Source organism: Melospiza georgiana, chromosome 25, assembly GCF_028018845.1.
Source record: "Melospiza georgiana isolate bMelGeo1 chromosome 25, bMelGeo1.pri, whole genome shotgun sequence".
NCBI lineage: Eukaryota > Metazoa > Chordata > Aves > Passeriformes > Passerellidae > Melospiza > Melospiza georgiana.
Window position 1 is genome coordinate 5,818,291 of NC_080454.1, and position 19,514 is coordinate 5,837,804.

The following is a 19,514-nucleotide window of genomic DNA, read 5'->3' on the forward strand; positions in this document are numbered from 1 at the left end:
GATCGCCCTAGACTATCTGTTAGCAAAAGAAGGAGGAGCTTGTGGGAGATTTAATGAATTTAAGTGCTGTGTAGAAATTGATGATTATGGGGAAGCTACCACAAAACTTGTAGAGGAAATTAAAAGAGCAGCTCATGTGCCACTACAAAAGTGGAATTCAATCTTGAAAGCAGATTGGTGGGGTAACCTCTTTGGAAATGTTTGGAGAAAAAAGTTAAAGTTCATGTTGTTATGCTCAATTCTGGGACTTCTGTTTCTGCCTTGTATGATTTTGTAACTATTAGGCTAATCTTTTGAATCAGTGATTCAAAAGATGCAGATTACAACGTCTCTAGATTCAGAATCAGCAGAAAAAGGAAAATCAAGATCTATAATGGTATTAAAAGCTAAATCGACCCCTGTTAAAGAACAAGGACCTAAAAAGATTGAAATAGACCAGGAAATGCTAACTAAACTTGAAAGAGATGTGAAAGACTAGAAGCAGTAATAGAAATGCTGGAAAAGTTTGAAGATGAAAAGAGACAACGAGGAAACAAAAATTCTGAAAAATATAAAAGATATCAGGGCACAGCTTTTTAAATACAGCACAAATAATAATGATCAAAAAGAGAAATGGGGGATTTGTGATAAATAGGTATGATTCGTGCTGATAAAAATTGAAACAGTAATCAATATTGATACAGTAATTAATATTTGAGAATAATAAAATAGTTAATAGTTAAAAGTTGTAATGCCAAGGAGGAGAGGGAGAGGAGAGGCTCCACCCCCCCCTTCCCAGCAGATGTTTTTCAAGGACCACAGGAAAGAAGCTGAAGATATAGTTGCTAAAAATGACCAAGAACCTCGGTCAGTCACAGAAAATGCTAATTATAAGGGATTTTTTGCCTTGATATGTAGATGCAGTGATACGTTAGTCTTGGCTTACATTGTACTGGCTTGGTGCGCATGTGTAACCCAAAGGTGAATTAAAGGACAACGAAGAAGACTATAGGGCCTTCATCAGTGACAACCCCCAAAGACTTGTGCGACCACCAAACCGAGTGGTGGCGCAAGCGTGGTAAAGGTGGTGAGGAGGGTGGAGACAGAAAAGTGACGAACAGAAAATAGGAGGAGATGGCATTGACGCATGACATATAAGGGGTGACTTTCACTTGGCAAGCTTGTACTTGAAGTGGCAAGGGTCATTGAACCCTGCCCTCCGTACCTCATGGTTGTTTTTGCTTATGCGCTATTATTTGAACCAAATTATCCCTTATTTATATATTATCTAAACTATTTAATTAAAATTGCTGCTACCTTAAATATTGTTTCGGGGTTTTTTTATGATGGGATAATTGGGCAAACATAACACCTGCAAGCACAGAAGGACACCTGTCAGGGCTGGCTGCTGAGAATGCCTTGGGCAGGAGGATCCTCCGGCTACGAGCCCAGAGCCACTCTGGGCACTGAGGCCTCCGTGTTCCACAGCAACGGGAACACCACGGGCACGTGGCGCTGTTCCTGTGACATCCCAGCAGCAGCTCATACAGAAACCGCCTGGAAGGTTCTCCTGTGTCATAAAAGGAGCACAAAGAACCCTCCCAGGGCACAGCCTATGGCCCGAAGTGTGCAAGAGGAACTCGGAAAATGAAGCAAACAAGGACACCCCATAGCCCAGCCTGAACACTGAGGAGGAGCAAGGACGGCACCAAACCAAAGGAAACGTGACCTTTAGTCACTGATACTTCTGACTAAAAGCAGCAAGCCTTGTTCCGTCTGGGATCTTTGTTCTAGTTCTAAATGCAAGCAAGGTTCTCCACTCTAAATACACAGAAGGCAAGAACTGGGGAGGAGGTAGGGTTAGGAAGGAGGAGGAGGAGGATGGAGAGAGGAAAAGGAGGAGCAGGAAGAGGAGGAGCAGGAGCAGGAACAGGAGGAACAGGAGGTTCCAGTGCCCCCTGTGGCCGCAGCCGCGGGACCATCGCCCCCAGCTCGTCCTGCAGGTGAGCGGGGAGGGGGAGCTCATCCCAAATCCATTGGGCGGTCCCGGTGAGGGTTTTTTATTGGGGTGTGTTTGGAGCTCACAGATTGTGGAACTGACCCCAAATATCATCTGGTGACCATGGGAGGTTTTTTCTCTGTGTGTGTAGGTTTGGATCTTGCAGGAGCCCAAAGCTGAGCCCCTTGGGGGATCTTTGGGGCCCCACATGGCCATTGCCCCGTATGGGCAGGGGAGGACATTGGTCCTGGGGACCCCCGGGAGAGAAGAGGAGGGGAACCCCTGGGACCCCCAGAGTGGGGAGAGCAGAGAGGGGCGATCCCAGAGCTGGGGGACCCCGGCAGACTGGAAATGGGGGGAGCCTGGAGAGGAGGGACCCCTGGGATCCCTGGGATGTCAAAGCAGAGCATCAGGGTAGAAGGGACCCCATGGACTCCCAAAAGCCCCTGGATCATCCCTAAGCAGGACGCCAGAGAATGAAGAACCCTTGGAACCATTGGACCCCTATGATCCCAAGGAAAGGAAACCTGTGGAACCCCAAAACTGGAGAGATCTGCAATAGGGAACTCCTGGGAGAGTTTTTTTTGGGCTGAATCTTGATATGTGGAGCTTTTCATGGACACAAGACTCCTGCTGAGTTCTAGAGACGGACCTGGCCAGGAGGAGCCGCTACTGCAAGGCGCTCCCACCTTGGTTTCCCCCAAACCAGGGTCTGTCATTCCCAAGCTGTGGCCAGATGGAGGAGGAGGAAAAGCCCCAGAGATCCCTCACAAGGAAGGGCTGCAAACCCAGCCCAGGTAGGTGTGAGGAGGAAAGAGCCCCCCTGAGCCAGGAAGGTGGCCGGAGATGCAGCCCGATCTCAGAGCTGATGGAGCCTCATGGCAGGGAGAAGTCCCACAAGTGCTTGGAATGTGGGAAGGGTTTCAGCTCCAGCTCCACCCTGATGGAACACCTGAACATCCACATTGGGGAGAGGCTCTGTGAGTCTGGGGAATGTGGAAAGAGCTTCAGTGGGACCTCTGACCTCAGCAAGCACCACAAGATCCACACTGGAGAACGGCCCTAGGAGTGTTTGGAATGTCAGAAGAACTTCAGGTGGGATTCAGAGATCGTCACTCACCAGCACTTCCACATCAGGGAGAGGCCCTGCGAGTGTCCCAAGTGTGCGAAGAGATCATGCGCTGCTCCAGCTCCATCCCCCCATGGGAGGATCTGCGTTGGACGATCCCCAGTGACTCCTGTTGGGCAGAGCCCTGATGACCCCTATTCTGGCTGATCCGTGTTGGGCAGGGGGAAAGTGTTGGAGAGATTTCTTTTCCTTCTCCTTGTGCTGCTGTGATTTGGTTGGTAATAAATTCCCTCCGTGTGCCCAGGCCGGGTCTGTTGTGCCCGTGTGGGATTTGCTGAGGAATCTCTCCCGGTCCTTGTCCCCACGCAGGAACCCTCGGTTCCATTTTCTGTCCCTGTGCGGCTGCGGGGGGCAGGGACAGAGCGGCTCTGGGGGTGCCTGGCATCAGGCCAGCGTCACCGCTCACCACGGGCAGCCCTGAGATGCCGCGCACCTGGGCACGCATTGCTGGGCTCACCTGAGCTCCCACCTGCCCAGCGCCCCAAGGTTCCCCCTGCCCAAAAAACCCCCAGCCCGGGGCTGCAGCGTCCCGGAAAGGCCTCAGCCAATGGCAGCGTAGGCAGGGGGCGACTTAGCCAATGAGAGCTCGGGACGTTGGATTGCCTCATCGGTTGCCGGGCAGAGCCCGTGGCCCCTCGCTGCCCAGAAGCGGCGGCAGCCAATGAGAGCGCGCGGCGCTGCCGAGCCCGCCCTGCTCCGGACTGGCGCTCCCAGCGCAGCGCGGCTGCTTTGGGGCTGCTGCTCCCTGCCCGGCCCCGGCCATGGGGCGAGGGGCGGCAGCTGGGGCCCTGCTGGTGGCACTGGTGGTGCTGGGAGCCCCCCCGGCTGCGGGCGCGGAGGTCTCGGGTGAGCGGGAGGCGGGAGGCGCTGGGACGGGGGCAAGAAGGGGGAAAAGGGGGCGAAGCGGGGAGGCCGGAATGGAGGGGGAGGAGGAGGGGACCCCCAAAGGGAGAGCGGGAGGGGCTGAGGGGTGGGGGGAGGAGAGGGAGGGGTGGGAGAGGGTGAAGAAGGGGGGAAAAGGGGAGGGGATGATCCCAAAACTGAGCCCGAGGGGGCCGGAGATTGGGGGATTTATGGGGAAATGGGGCTAGAAAAGTGATTTGGGAGTGGCTGGATGTGGGAGAGGATGTGGAAGGGGAAATGGGGGAAGGGCGGCAAAGAGGAAGCGGCAGCGCGGGCAGGAGGGTCCCGTGGCGGCCGTGGGGCACAGGGGGTGCTGAGTAGGAATCCGGGATGGGCCCCGGAGCTCTAGGGGTGATGCTGGGGGGTGCTGAAGGGGGCATATCCCTGAGCTGTGTGCTGCACTCACAGGGGTGTTCCAGTGGATGCATAAGGCCGATTGTCTCTTCATTAACGGCACTGAGAAGGTGAGGTTGGTGGTAAGGTTCATCTACAACCGGGAGCAGTTCGTGACGTTCGAAAGCGACGTTGGGCACTTTGTGGGGTTCACCCCCTTAGGGGAGAAGAATGTCAAGAAGTAGAACAGCGACCCGGCTATAATGGAGTTCATGCGGGCTCACGTGGACAGGTGCCGGCACAACTACGAGATTGCTGCTCCGATCACCTTGGAGCGCCGAGGTGAGCGTGGAGCAGAGCGTGTCCCCTCGGGCCCTGCCCTCCCAAGGACCGTGGAGCCGCTCAAAACCTCCCCAAGAATCGCCCCAGAGCCCTCAGCCCTCCTTGTGCACATCCCCGGGGCCTCCTGTTCCCCCCATTCCCTCCCAGTGCCTCCCAGGGCTCCCTCCCGCCCTCCATTTCAGCGACGCATTCAGCTGAGGCTTCCCAGCCAATGAGATCGCGTACCGCTGATGACTCATCTGTTCTTTGGTAGATCCCCAGCGCCGAGTGCCCCGCGCTGGACGCGGCCACCCAGTGCCGCGCACTTCATTCCCAGTCGCTCCCAGTGCCACCACAGCCCCTCCCAGTCCTTCCCAGTCTCATCCATGCTCCCCAAGTCAATTCCCAGTCTATTCCCAGTTCCTTCCAGTAGCCCCCAGTCCCTCCCAGTCCATTCCGAGTCCCTCCCACTCTATTCCCAATTCCCTTCCAGCCCATCCCAGCCCTCCCCTCTCTCTCCCAGTGCCCCCCAGCTGATCCCAGTGTGTCCCCGCTCTCTCTCTCTCTCTCTCTCCCAGTGCCCCCCAGCGTGGCCCTCTCGCTGGTGCCCCCGTCGAGCTCCCAGCCCGGCCCCGGCCGCCTGCTCTGCTCCGTGATGGATTTCTACCCTGCTGCCATCCAGGTGAGGTGGTTCCAGGGCCAGCAGGAGCTCTCGGAGCACGTGGTGGCCACCAACGTGGTCCCCAACGGGGACTGGACCTACCAGCTGCTGGTGCTGCTGGAAACGCCGCCCCGGCGCGGGCTCAGCTCAACTGCCAGGTGGAGCACGTCAGCCTGGAGCAGCCCCTGAGGGGGCACTGGGGTACGGGGGAGCCCCTGGGGGCGCTGGCAGAGCCACTGGGCTGTGCTGGGAGCCACTGGGAGGGAGCTGGAGAGAGCCGGGCTGGAACTGGGAGAGGGGCTGGGGCCTGGTCAAGGGCTGGGCAGGGGTTTGGGGGATGCTGGGGAAGGTGGGATGGGCTTGGGGGGGTCCTGGTGGGCACTGGGAGGGGTTTGGGGGTGCTGGGTGTGACTGGGAGGGAGTTTGGGGGTGCTGGGTTTGACTGGAAGGGAGTTTGGGGGTGCTGGGTGTGACTGGGAGGGAGTTTGGGGGCGCTGGGAGCAAAGGGCAGGGGGTTTAGAGGATGCCGGTTGCGACTGGAATGTTGCCTTCTGGATCAAGGCAGGCGACCTGGTTCTGAGGTACAGCTCGACAGCCCTCTCTCCAGGGCCGTTCGGGCCAATGACATACGCAGACACCAATGTGGTGGACGGTCAAAAGGCATTTATTACTTCTTCTCATGGGGTCTTATAGTCTTCGGGGTCTCTACGTCAAAAAGGGGTTTGTCCTTCTTACCTATGGTTAGTAGGGAATGGAAAAGTACTGGGTAAGGGATGGAAAGTTACTGGCTTCAGTGGGGCAACATTCCTATTGTTAGTGGGACCACATTCCTATGTTAATTTCTTATCTATGAGTACCTGAGGGTCTTATCTATGGGGAACCGAGGGTCCTAGCTTTCCGTGACATCGCGAAATCTTCCGCAGCGCCTCTTCCCTAGCTACCACATCTCCCCCCCCTTTTCACAAATGAATGAGGTAGTCGTGTACATAGATACTGAATTGAGGTATAAGGTTGTAACTTGACAAGGGAAAGGGATTTTGGGAAACCTGAGTAAGCTTTTGCCAGACAAGTTTCGAAAATCTTGTGACTGGCAGTGTTCTTTGGTTGAATTCTCTGGTTGAATTCACAGCAACTGTCGTCGCCCTATGAACAGGATGTTGGTCCGTTCCAGGCGGCTCTGAACGAATGAGACCAGCTTGTTCAGCAGGCATGGTCCGAGGGTGACTGTTAGAAACAGCATCGCCAATGGACCTGTTATTATTTCTCTTTTGTGTATCCGGCTGGGTCCCTCAAGAAGATGGTACATCTCTTCGTCTGAGTGGTACAAGACCCTAGGAACAATCAGAACTTGGACACAGAAGTCGTTAGAGTCATTGAATTTGGGAAGGAACACAGGGACTCACTCCGGATTGCTGGCAAACCCACATCCCCGATGCGGATGGGACTGCCCACTTATTGTTTTTCCTGTTCAGCGTGCCAATTTTGGTGCAGATGTTACCTCCCCGCTTAGCTAGGGTTGAATTGCCAAAGCATCTGCCTCGGCCTGTGACTTGACTCAGGGTGATTCCTTTGCGAGGGGTGTCCCATCTGCACTGGTGAGGGGCGTCGGCTGTGGAATAACTGAAGGGAGTGTTTAAAGCGACTCCTTCGTAAAAGGGGGGTTTGACATGGTAACAAAGCCAGCAGGATTCGGTTAGGTTAGGGTTGGATTCGTTCAGGGATACAAAGGTAGCCTCTAACATACGAAGGATTGGGTCTGCGTCTGACTCGGTTAAGCGACTCATCTGAAAGGTTTCCGCTTGACTGGTCGGGACATTGCTGACCCCTGTGGGTAAGGTTTTGGGGTAGGTTATGTTTCTCCCTTTCGGCACGCTTTTAATCACTTTGTTGGGTCCGACTGCTCGGGGTGCTGACGGCTGGAGCCTGATAATTTGCACGTTCACCCTCTCTTTTGACCCTTGAAGGACTACTGTCTACGTCTTGCCTGTGGCCCAGCTAGGGTGATCTGGCTGCAAGACCGTCATGTTGTAATCAGTGCATGCCCGAAAGTTAGGGATTTTAAGTTGGTTTTGATGGGGGTTTTCGCGAAAGAAGAAGGGTATTCTGCAGCTGATGGGTGCCCAGGTGAACTGTAAGAATTTGTCTGGCTCTTGTGGATCCCACCCAGGCCCCGACGGTCTGGCATCTGTGACTATGGTTTCGCAGCCCCAGTGCCCACAATATCCCCACCCTGGGTGATTGCAGTAGCTTTTCCCAGGGTTTGAAGCTGGGCACCAGTAAGATAGGTACGAGTGTTTGACGTGTAGGGAATAGGGGTTTGCCCTTGGCTGTCCTGGAAACAGGTCGGTGATGCGGAGCACGAAGGATGGAGTGTTCGGTGTGGTGATTTCTCTGAGTGCTTTGCCACTACCAAGGTGTCGCATGACCCACCTGAATGGCCGATGGGGGTAGTGGTCTGGGCTGGCTTGCCCTCTAGCGACAAGCCCCAACAGCAAAATCACACAGAAACACCCTTGGTGCTTGGGTCTCACCCGTGCGGGTCTCTCGGGTGCTGCCTGACGGCTTGGTGGTCGGTCGCTTTCGTCTGGAACTGGGATGTACGTGTCCCGAGGACGTCCCACGAGCAGGTCCTGTAAACAAAGACTCGCAATTCTCGTCAGTCTCATTCTGCTCGCTATGAAGGTCCGGTTTAATCGACTTAAGTGGACACCACCTGATTTTGCCGTCCTTTTTGACAGCCGCGTACCCTCGCCCCGTGAGCATCAGCCTCCAACCCCGTTCCCACTTGCCTAGCTCGTTTCTGATTACCACCTGTGGGCCCTCTTCTAGTGATCGAGTGGCCCAGTGTTTTTGGACGGGACTGTTTGTTTCGTCTCCCCTAGGGAATTGATTCAGTGCCAGCAAAGCGGTTGCCAGCATACGTGCCTGATCTCCTGGGGGAATGGCATTGGCAAAGCCCTCTGCTTTTGCCAATACTTCTATCTTGGTTTTCAGGGTCTGGTTTGCTCTCTCAACTATGGCCTGCCCGGTACTGTTGTGTGGGATGCCTTGCACTAACGTGATGCCCCATTTTGCAGCGAATTCCTGTACTTGTTTAGAGATGAAATTGGAGCCATTGTCCGTTTTGATCTGCTTGGGGATACCAAGCCAAGCCATGGCTGTCAGCCAGTGCTGAATTGTGTTTTTGGAGTTGGTTTTGGGGTGCTGTGTAGCTATGATCATCCCGCTATAAGTGTCTACTGACACTGCAAGCCATGCTCGGGGCTTCATCAGTTGACATAAGGTGAAGTCTGACTGCCAGATTTCTGAGGGCTTGAGACCTCTCGGGTTGACTCCATAGGTCCAAAGGGGTGACTTCTGGCAGTAAGGGCAATTGGCTACCACATGTTTCGCGTCCGCCGTCGGGATTCCGCATCTCTTCGCCAGTGCTTTGACTCCGATGTGGAGCGACTCGTGCAGTTGACGAGCTCTTTGCAAGGTCCAAACGCCTTTTGCTGCGGCGTCCGCTTTATCATTGCCGGTCTGGAAGTAACCTTTGACTGGGTCATGGCTGTTGATGTGGATGACTGACACGGTGCCCTGTCGCGAGGAAAGTGCTTCTTCCAGCATTAGGGCTGCTGCTGATGTCGACACTCCTGGTCCTGCCATGGACAGGCAGAGCCTTGCCACGAATATAGAGTCCGTTACGATGTTGAGGTGTTCGTCTTGGAAGAGTCCGCACGCCAAAACCACTGCTGCTGCCTCCAGTTGTTGCACCGACAGTGTGGGGTCACACGCTTTGACGCAGTGCCATTGCTCTCCTGCCTGCCACACTGCTGCTGCGGTTGAAGTCATGGAGGAAGCGTCTGTGAAGACCGTTGGTCCTGGCTGCGGTCTGTCCTTGACCTTCGGTGGCATGTCCATGTTGACTACGGTCAGCAGCTTAGTCCAGGGTGGCTTGGAGGAGTAGGAGATTTCTCCTCCGAAGCCGGAGAGAGCAAGGGCCAGGTACTCCGATATTGTGGCTGACTCCGAGGTCGGCTGCTTGCGAAACGGAAGGTGGATGCTTGTTGGCTCTGTCCCTAGGTGTTTCAAGGCGAGTCTCCTGCCTTTCATGATGAGGCTGGCAATGCATTCGATTCCTGGGGAAAATGCACGAGCGGGTCTTCCGAGGACCACCTATTGGATCGGTCGGGCCTTTTCAGAAGGTCCTTGAGCCAGTGCTCCCACTCCCCCCTTCGGTGTAAAGTGGACGTACAAGTCCAGTGGCATGGCTGGGTTCCACCTGGCAAGCGTGCCAGTGGACATCTGGTTTTCGATGAAGTCGAGGGAGATCGTTGCTTGCGGCGTCAGCTCCTTGGGTTCCCAGGGGTTCTTCCCTTTCAGGAGGTCGTACAGAGGGTCCATGACCTCGGGAGGAATCAGAACGATGTTGCGAAGCCACTGCAGCGATCCCACCAGGCGTTGCATGTCGTGGAGCGTCTCGACTTCTCGGTTGATCTTCATCTCGGGGGGTGTCATGTAGGAGCTTGTGATTCCTACTCCCGGGAAGGTCACGCAGGGTCCTCTCTTGATCTTTGCGCTCGCGATCTCGAAGCCGTTGGCCTGAAGGGTCTCTGTGATTGTGGTCACCAGGTCATCTACTTGGCTTGTTGATGGTGCTGCAACAAGGATGTCGTCCATGTACTGGATGATGGTTGCGGTGGGATTGGAGTGTCGGACCGGCGTCAGTGCTTTATCCACGGTGATCTGGCATATGGTCGGGCTGTCGACTAGGCCTTGTGGAAGCACTCTCCATTGGAAGCGAAGGTTGGGCCGCTCGCCATTCCGAAACGCCACGGAAAAGGCGAATCGTTCTCTGTCCTCAGGGTGCAGGGGTATTGAAAAGAAGCAGTCCTTGATGTCCAGTACTGCGCACGGCTGCCCTGTGGGGATGGCTGAGTTCGCGGGTAGCAGAGTCTGAACTGGACCCAGGGGTCGGATCGTCTTGTTCACCTCTCTCAGGTCGTGGACGAGGCGATAGCCTTGTCCGGACCTCTTGGGGATCACGAATACAGGGGTGTTCCATGGGCTGGTGGAGGGTTCTATGTGACCCTTTTGCAGTTCGCGGTCGACCAGTTCCAGCAAGGCTGCCATTCGAGGCTCTGTCAGGGGCCACTGCTCAACCCATACAGGGTCTGATGATTTCCAAGTCAATTTGATTGGCAGCAGGGGGTGCACGGCAGTGGCCTTCAGGATAGGTTTGTAATCCGAAATCCGAGCATGGAAAGGACGTCCCGTTTCCCCGGGGCCGGGATGCTTGGAGTGAGGGTGCTGCCAGGGAAAGCTGTGCCGGCTGGGGACAGCTCCCTGAGTTGTTGCCCTTCCCCGGAAGCCTGGGCTAACGCGGTCGTCCTGCCATTCCTGCTTAAATACAGTCCGCCCCGACCCATCAAAAAGCATGCGGCTTATTTGCTTAATATCAAAAGTGAGCAGATCGTTATTGCTAGAAAGGTCATCCTCAAGAGTGTGTACTACAGCTGAGTTGATCCCTATTTCTGAAATCGCTTTGGCTTCCTTTGGGTTAACCGGGGTATATGCCCTTTGTTGGTTCCCCCGCGCTCCGGCAACCCCCCCCGGGAAAGTGTGCATGGAGGCTGCCGGTGCCCGGTCCCCACAGGCTGCTTTTATTTTTCCCCAATCGCTGAGTTTGTGTTGCGATTGTTTCTCGATATTGTTTAAAGCTTTATTCGGTTTCGCTCGAAACCGCATTAATTTTGCTCTCTCGGTTTCCGAGTCCCAGCCGGACTCGGTCGGCTCTTCTGAGCTGTCTGAGCAACTGTAACTTGACTCTGAGGCGGAAGCTGACTGCCGGTACACTTCCGGCGCTCCGTGCCGTTTTGTGCGGCTTCGACCTCGCTCCTCCCTTCGGGGGTGGTGCTGCTCCCTCCCCCTGGGCTCCCCCCGCCTCCTGCCGGGGGAGGTCCTTGCCCCATAAGGACCTAATTTGGATAGAGCGCTCTGGTTGGTCTTACGCTCCTCCGCGGGGGCCGCCCCGTCTCCCCGCTCGCCCGCGCATGCGTTGTTAAGCAGGCTGACTCCGTTTCCGCCCCCCGCCTCCTCTTTTCCGCCCTCGCCATGTGGTTCGGCGCCATTTTTAAACGCACATGGCGGGGGCGAGTTTTTACCGATCCCAGCGGGGTCCGACAATCCGGCCTCGTTCCGCGCCTCCTCCGCGAGTCCCTGCCAGAAGCATCGCGCGCGCTGCTCTGCTTCTTGCGCCGGACCGGCGGCCGGCGGGGAAGAGATGGATAGAGAAACCGCGGCTTTTTCGGACGGTTCCGCGGGGAGGCTAGGACCCGGCGGGCTCCGCGGCAAGGTCAGGGGGTCCCCTGGGGGTTCCGGGGGGTCTCCTGGGGGCTCTGGGGGGTCTGGGCTCGGGCTCGGGAAGGGGTGGAACGCGCCCGGCCCCCGCATGTTCCCGCCTTCAATCCGATCGCTCTCAGAGGCGGTCTGCGTCGCGGCCCCCACCCCCGGCTTTGGTGTAGCTAATAAACGTATACGCGCGGCTTCCCGCGTCTCCTGTTCTTCTAACGTCTTGCGTAGGGCCTCTTCTACTTTCCCCCACGCTTTGAGGTTTTTACCACTGCCTGCGGACTTAGAGTCCTCTGCTGAGGCGGCAGTGCACTTTTCCCGCGCTTCCCAATATAATATATTTACCGGACGTTCGATCGTCCCCAGCTCTAGGAGCCTTGCAATAGCAAGAGTAGAGTTCCTGAGCTCACCTTTAATTCCCCATTGCTCATGAGCCTGACTTACGACCTTCGCTGTGGATTCCATGGTCCAAGCTGGTCCGGGAGGCGTCCCCCCCCGCTGCGGTCAGTCCCGCTGCCGCAGCCGCCGTCCTCTTTCCAGGAGTGTTCCCGTTTCCCGGGCGCAAGCCGCTGTCCCGGGTTCCGGCACCAAATGTTGCCTTCTGGATCAAGGCAGGCGACCTGGTTCTGAGGTACAGCTCGACAGCCCTCTCTCTAGGGCCGTTCGGGCCAATGACATACGCAGACACCAATGTGGTGGACGGTCAAAAGGCATTTATTACTTCTTCTCATGGGGTCTTATAGTCTTCGGGGTCTCTACGTCAAAAAGGGGTTTGTCCTTCTTACCTATGGTTAGTAGGGAATGGAAAAGTACTGGGTAAGGGATGGAAAGTTACTGGCTTCAGTGGGGCAACATTCCTATTGTTAGTGGGACCACATTCCTATGTTAATTTCTTATCTATGAGTACCTGAGGGTCTTATCTATGGGGAACCGAGGGTCCTAGCTTTCCGTGACATCGCGAAATCTTCCGCAGCGCCTCTTCCCTAGCTACCACACTGGAAGGGACTGAACTGAGCCTGGAGGGGGCGCTCGGAGCGCCTTGGTGTGTCCCTGAGAGGTTTTGGGGGTGCTGAGCCCTGCGGACCCCCCAGAGATGCCGCCGGACGCCGCCCGCAGCAAGATGCTGACGGGAATCGGGGGCTTCGTCTTGGGCTTCGTCTTCCTGGCGCTGGGGCTCGGCTTCTCCCTGCGCAAGAAGGTCAGGGCGGCTGCCCGGGGTGGCATCCCCGCCGTGGCGGAGCGCGTGCGCTCCCGCCGGGGCCCCCAGCCCGGTGTCACCCCCTTTTCTCTGCCCACAGAGCTCCTGAGCCGGCGGCGGCCGCAGCCCCTCCCCGTGGGCTCGGGCCCGGCCGGGACCCCCCGCTCCGTCCCCGCTCCGCTGATTTTGGGGGGTCCCGTGTACCCCCCAGCCCCGCTGGCGCTCTGCCCGCGCCCAGTGCCTGCTCCCAGTGCTCCCCGTAAAGCTTCCCAGTTGGCCCCGGGGCCGTTTATTGGGGGGTGATGGGGAGGGGTGTGGGGGGGCGATGGGACGGATTTGGGCAAAGGGACGGGGACAAAGGGTGGGGGCTGGGCTCGGGGGGAGCGGGAAGAGGAGGTGGAGGAGGAGGTGGAGGAGGAGGAGGAGGAGGAAGAAGAGGAAGAGGAAGGATCAGGAGAAACGCCGGAGAGAGGAGGAGAAGGAGGCAGGATAAGAAATGAGGAGGAGGTGGGAGAAGGAGGAACTGGAAAGAAGAAGAAGAGGAGGAAGAAGAGCAGCAGCACCAGAACCTCGCCGTTTTTCCACCCCCCCAGAGCTGCAGCCCCCCCGGCCCCATCAGCATCGCCCCCTCCCCACATCCTGCACTGAGCAGGGAGGGAGAGCTCAACCCTTGTTAGGAATATCTAATTATTTTAAAATAACTAATACTTTTTAATTGTAATAAAATGTTATTTTAATTTATGAAAACATCATATAACTTAAATTTATATAATTTAAAAAATAATTTTATATTTGTGAGAGAGTCGGTTCCGAATTTTCCCTCATCTACCTCAGGATCGTCATTTGGGGACCACTAAGAAAAGACCGCCCCGTCTTAAATCTCTGGCTCCAAAGGAGAAAGTCACATGCCAACAATGCCCTAGATCTGAGAGCGTTGCTAAGCCATTGTTCTCACAGGTGTTGTTTGCTGTGTGCTACACTGAGCCCAAGGAGAAGAAGAAGGGGGTGTCGCAGACATTTCTTCACAGAAATCCTTTCTTTCGGATTTCTGCGTCTTCTGGAGGCCAGAGGCCTCAGAAGAGAAGGTAAACAATTATTATCAGATGCTGTGGAATGCAACAGGGGTTTCTTGATTGGCTCATGCTTCTTGTTTATAATTAAGGGCCAATCACATAATGCAAGCCGGGGACCGAGTCCTTGGGCACAACTTTGTTATAGATTCTTTCTATCTATTCTTAGCTTGGCTTAGCAGCTCTGCAACCCCTGTCCTTATTCTTATTAGTATAGTTATAATGTATTATATATTATATATCAATAAATTCAGCCTTCTGATCTAGAAACAAGATTCACCGTCTCTCTCTCACCAGCAGCGACTCACTCAGGACGCTGTAATAAGGGGGCACCGGGCCCTTGTTGCAACAACAGCCTTGGAAGCTGTCCCACCTCTCGGCCTGGCTGGACTTCTCCTGAGTTTCAGGTGGTCCCCCCACAGAAGACCCTCACCTGTTTCACAACCACCGTGACAGACAGACTGAGATGGAAGGAGCCTCTCCATCAAGGACTGAGACACAGAACCCCCATGTGAAAAAGCCCCTCTGCTCCTTCCAAGGACCGGGACTGAAACCCCCAGCCCGGGGCAGGTGTGTGGGGGAGGCAAGCTGACCAAAGCAAGATGTTTGCCTGCAGGTTGTGACCTCTGCACCAAGAAGACAATGGCTCTCCTTTACTGAGAGCATGGACTACCTGTTACATCTATTCCTTATTGTATCTGTTTCCCCATCCTCGCAATTTCCAATGGAGTTATCATAATAAAAACCTCTGAGTTAGCGAGAGACTTCGAGATCTCCCCGACGCAACAGGCAGATCCTCGACTGGACTGGACCAAAGGACTTTGTCTCTACGTTTGGCAGCCCTATTCCCTCTCTTCCTCTGTCTTTTTCTCTCCCTTAATCCCTCTATCGCATTTTGCTGTGGTCATTCAATAAAGGTGCATTTGTTTCAATTATCATTGCAAACCCCCTTGTACCGTGTTGGTTCTTTTTGCACCCTAAGATCAAATCCATGAACCATCACGAAACCCGTCCGTGATGACGGATCGTGACACCCCCTGAGGACCCCTCCCCAAATTCCCCCCCAAAGCCCCCCCAGCACCCCCCCGCTAAAACCTCCTCAAGTTCCCCTCAGACCCTCCCCAAATCCCCCCCAAGCATCCTCAAGACCCCTCCCTAAATTCCCCTCACGACCCCTCCAGGACCCCTCACCTGTCCCTGCGCCTCCTCAGCAGGTCCCGGAGCCCCCCGTCCTCTCCCAGCGCCTCCCCCGCTCTCTCCAGCGCCTCCTGGAGGACCTGCCCGAGCCCGGGGCGGCTCCCGGAGGTCCCTGAGGGGGTCCCGGGGGGGGGGGGGGGAATAGGGGGCGCCCGCTCCATGCCCGGCCCGTGGTCACGGGGCGCTGCTTTGGGCTCGGCTCCGATTGGTTGGAGACGCGCGGGGAGGGCGGGAGTTGCTGAGGGGAGACGCCCGGTGAGTGGTTGGTTTGATAGAGGACGCGGTGATTGACAGGACACGGGCGAGGGAGGCGGGCTTTGCCGAAGGGAGGCGCGCCGTGACTGGTTGGTTCAGCTCGAGAGAGGCGGGAGTAGCTGAGGGGAGACCTGCGGTGATTGGTTGATTCGGCATGCGAGAGGCGGGCAGTGGGGAGGCATGCGGTGATTGGTTGGATCCGCGCACGGGAAGGCCGGTGTTCCTGAGGGAATACCCGCGGTGATTGGTTGGTTTGGGGTGGGGTGCGCCATGATTCGTTAGTTTGAGAGATGAAGCGTGGTGATTGGATGCTTTGGGGTGGGGCGCGCTGCTATTGGCTGGGAAGTCTGGGATTTTTAAAGGACTTCCCCGGTTTTTTGGGGAAAAACTCTCGGATTTTTAAGGAAAAATTCCCGGATTTTTGCAGGAGAAGCATTCCCGGGTTTTTTGACCCCACATGACCCCAAAAAACCTAAATAACCCCAAAACACTCGAAATAAACACCAAAGAACACCCAAAATACTCCAAATACCTGAAAATGCCCCAAATAACCCCAAACAAATCCAAATAACCCAAAAAAACAAACAAAAAAACCCAAATTAAACTCAAAGACCACCAAATGATTTCAAGTACACCGAAAAAATTCCCACATACACCAACATAACTCCCAAGAACCCCAAATAATTCCAAATAAGCCCAAATAAACACAAACAAACCCAAATACTTCCAAATAAACACAAAGAATTCCAAATAACCCCAAATAAACAGAAATAAACCAAGTAAAACCCAAGAAAAACCCTAAAGAGTTCATATCTAACCCCAAACAAACCCTAAATAAACCCAAATAAACCTCAAGAAACCCCAGTTCCTCCCGTCCCCACCCCAAAAATGATCCCGACCAATCACAACGCGAGGCACTGATGACGATCCAGTTGCTGGGCGCAAACTCAAAGCACTCGCCCCACCCAGCGATTTGCAGCCAATCAGGGCCCGGCCCGACTCTGACTCATCACTTGCCGGGCACAGACCAAGGCCTCTCGCTGCAGTAATTACGCAGAGTCCGTGCAGGGTAATTTCCAGCGAATCAGAGCGTGTCTCGCTGATGACTCTTCAGTTGCCAGGAGCGGAATTTGGGGAGCGGGGGGAAGGTGACCCTGGGGATGGGCTGGGGACCCCAAATTAATCCAAAATGGGGTCAGGACCCCAAAACGGAGCAGGAGGGGCCTGGAGCACCCAAAACCAAAGGGAAGGGACTGGGGGAACGATTGGAAATAAGAGAGCGGGAAAAAGAGAGTCGGGACCCCAAAATAGAGCTGGGAGGGGAATGGGACCCCCAAATTTACCTCGGAGGGGGATGGGAGGCCCAAACCCGAAGACAGGGCAAAGGCAGAGCCGTGGAGTTTTTACAGGATATCCCAAAGGTGGAATTGGGGTTGGGGTCAGGGGAGGAGTTCTTAGCAATACAAGGGTGAGATAAAATTCCTGCCTCTTAGCAACAGCAGCACTCCACACAGAACCTGTCCCCAAAACCTAAATTCCCTCTAAAACAACTGAGAAATTATGCAACGTCAGATATATTCGATCAATTTCCTTCATTTAATCCAGTTTTGGGTGTTTTTAAAGGATGAAGGTGAAGCAGAGGAAAATTAAGGCCAAACAAAAAGGAGAAGCAGCCAGGTGTGTCCTCAACATGGATCACAGGGAATGTGAGTGACCAGGGCTGTGCCCAAAGTGCCTCCTCCAGTGGGGGATGGAGCTGGAGCAGCGCACGAAGCTCTGCCCACACTTGGGGCACTCGCAGGGCTTCCCTTAGTGGTGCCTCCGCTGGTGTCGGGTCAAGCCAGAGCTCCAGGAGAAGCTCTTCCCACACTGGGGACACTCGTAGGGCCTCTCCCCAGTGTGGATGCGCCGGTGGGTGATGAGGGTGGAGTTGTGCTTGAATCCCTTCCCACAGTCGGGACAGCGGAAGGGCCTCTCCTCTGAGTGAATCCGATAGTGCAGGAGGAGACAGGAGCTAGTTGCAAACCTCTTCCTGCATTTATCACACTCGTAGGGCCTCTCCCCGGTGTGGATGCGCCGGTGGGTGATGAGGGAGGAGCTGTGCTTGAATCCCTTCCCGCAGTCGGGGCATTGGAAGGGCCTCTTCTCTCTGTGAATCCGATAGTGCTGGAGGAGATGGGAGCTGGTCGTAAACCTCTTCCCACACTTGGAACACTCATGGGGCCTCTCCCCAGTGTGGGTCCTCTGGTGGCTGATCAGGCTGGAGCTCTGTCTGAAGCACATCCCACACTCAGAACACTTATACGGTCTCTCCCCAGTGTGGATCCTCTGGTGCGTGATCAGATTGCCGCTCACGCTGAAGCTCTTCCCACACTCCCCACACTCGTAGGGCCGTTCCCCAGTGTGGATCCTCTGGTGCCTGATCAGGTCGCCTTTCCACCTGAAGCTCTTCCCACACTCCACGCACGTGTGGGGCTTCTCCCCATCATGGAGCTGCTCATGGGAGCACCAGCTCCGAGCTCTGGCTCCGTCTCCGGCCGCCTTCCTGGCCCAGGCTGGCTCTTTCCCCCTCAGATCCCCGCCGGCTACGTTTGCAGCCCCTCCTCGTGCGGCATCTCTGGGGCTTTTCCTCCCCGTTGGCTTCCTGCGCCGTGGAGCCGCTCAAAACGGCCTCTTCCACCAGGTTCTGACGCAGGCATTTGTCCTCCCTGCTCTCCATGCTCAGCTCCTGCTCTGGGGGAGGAAGGACAAGGACAGGATGGGATTTGCCTCTGTGCCACAGGCAAGGGCAAGGAGATCCCCCCAGGGCTGAGCTGCAGCTGGGGCTGTGCTGGGCTGGGAGATGGAGCAGCACAGAGGGGAAAGGGGCACTCATCGCCAGCTCGGGGCTGTGCACAAATCACAAACAGGACTGGACTGCTGGGAATGCGTCCTGAGCTGTGTGATTTTCCAACATCTGTCTCGTTACTTGGTTATGACAATGGCAAAATGTCAGCAGCTCATATCACAAGTAGCAGAAAAAGAACTTCACATTAAAATTTACTTTAAAAGGTTTTTGACCAATTATGCAAAGCAAAAGCATATTGACATTAGTTCTATCCAAGGACTATAAGCACATTGACGGTTAAAACAATGCTTGCTTATTTCAAATACAATACCTGCTTGTAAGCCTTAAAACACAATGCAAAGAGCTCCATTATTAATCTTGGAACTTCCCAATATCTTGCTAGATACACTTTTCAGCAGGTTAGGGAGTTATTCTAGATAAGCATTAATGCACACAGAGCATTGTTCTACTTCTCCTTAATTTCTACTTCTTATATAATGATTCTGCGGACCAATCTATTGGCTGCTGCTAAGCTCAAATCAGTTCTCATGTCTCTGAGGCTTGTCTTTTGCAGCTTTCCCACAACCCTCTGATTTTAAGAATCCAGAGACACTAACTTCCCCCTCACCTTCCTCAGTGTCCCAGGCATCTTCCTCGCAGCCTTCAAGAAGTTGGCAAAGGGAAATCCTGGATTGAGGGAAAAAGGGATGAGAATGTTGAGTTTGAAGTTCCCTCTGCCCGAGTCCATCTCTACAAGCCACTGGCCATCTGGGCTCCAGAAACACCTCCCAAACACCCAGATTCAGCCCTGGAAAGCCTCCCAGGAGTTCCCCCTCCCTGGTTCCTCCCCTCAGCTGGGACAGGGGTTCCCCCCTGTCCCAGCTGCTCGGAGGTCACGCTTGGATTCGGGGTCCCCCTTGTGCCTTGTGTCCGCCCTGCCCGGGCTGCTGGCAGTCCCAGCAATGCCAAAAGCTCCCCCTGCTTCGCTCTCCCCATTTCGGGATGCCGGGGCTGTTTGGGCTCCCGGGCTCCCTTCTCCCCTCATTCTCTGCTCTGGGCTGCAGTGGCTCCAAGGAGTCCCCCCTGCCCCTCTCCAGGCTCTTGAGGCTCCTGCCAATGGCAGCGCTCCCCCCTCTCTGGGCTCCCCACTTTGGGCTCCTGGGGGACACAGGGCTCTGCTCCTCCAGGCTGCCTCTGCCAGCAGCCGCCACTGCCACCCCCCGATATCCATCCAAGGGGCCTTTGCCGCTCAGCCTTGGACTGCTTCATTCTGCAAACATCCCCCAAAAACCCCAACCCAGGGACCCCC

General features: G+C 55.4%; 1 protein-coding gene and 1 pseudogene across 1 annotated transcript; one reads left to right on the forward strand and one right to left on the reverse strand.

Moving 5' to 3' along the window:
* LOC131093377 (uncharacterized) overlaps positions 1-19,514 on the forward strand; it is a 1,138,058-nt pseudogene that overhangs the window by 387,513 nt on the left and 731,031 nt on the right.
* On the reverse strand, positions 16,907-18,953 carry LOC131093327 (zinc finger protein 586-like). The gene is made up of 2 exons (XM_058040487.1): positions 18,834-18,953; positions 16,907-17,874 (listed from the first exon to the last, which is right to left on the reverse strand). The coding sequence occupies exons 1-2, from the start codon at positions 18,951-18,953 to the stop codon at positions 17,188-17,190; spliced, it is 807 nt and encodes a 268-aa protein (XP_057896470.1). The 3' UTR covers positions 16,907-17,187.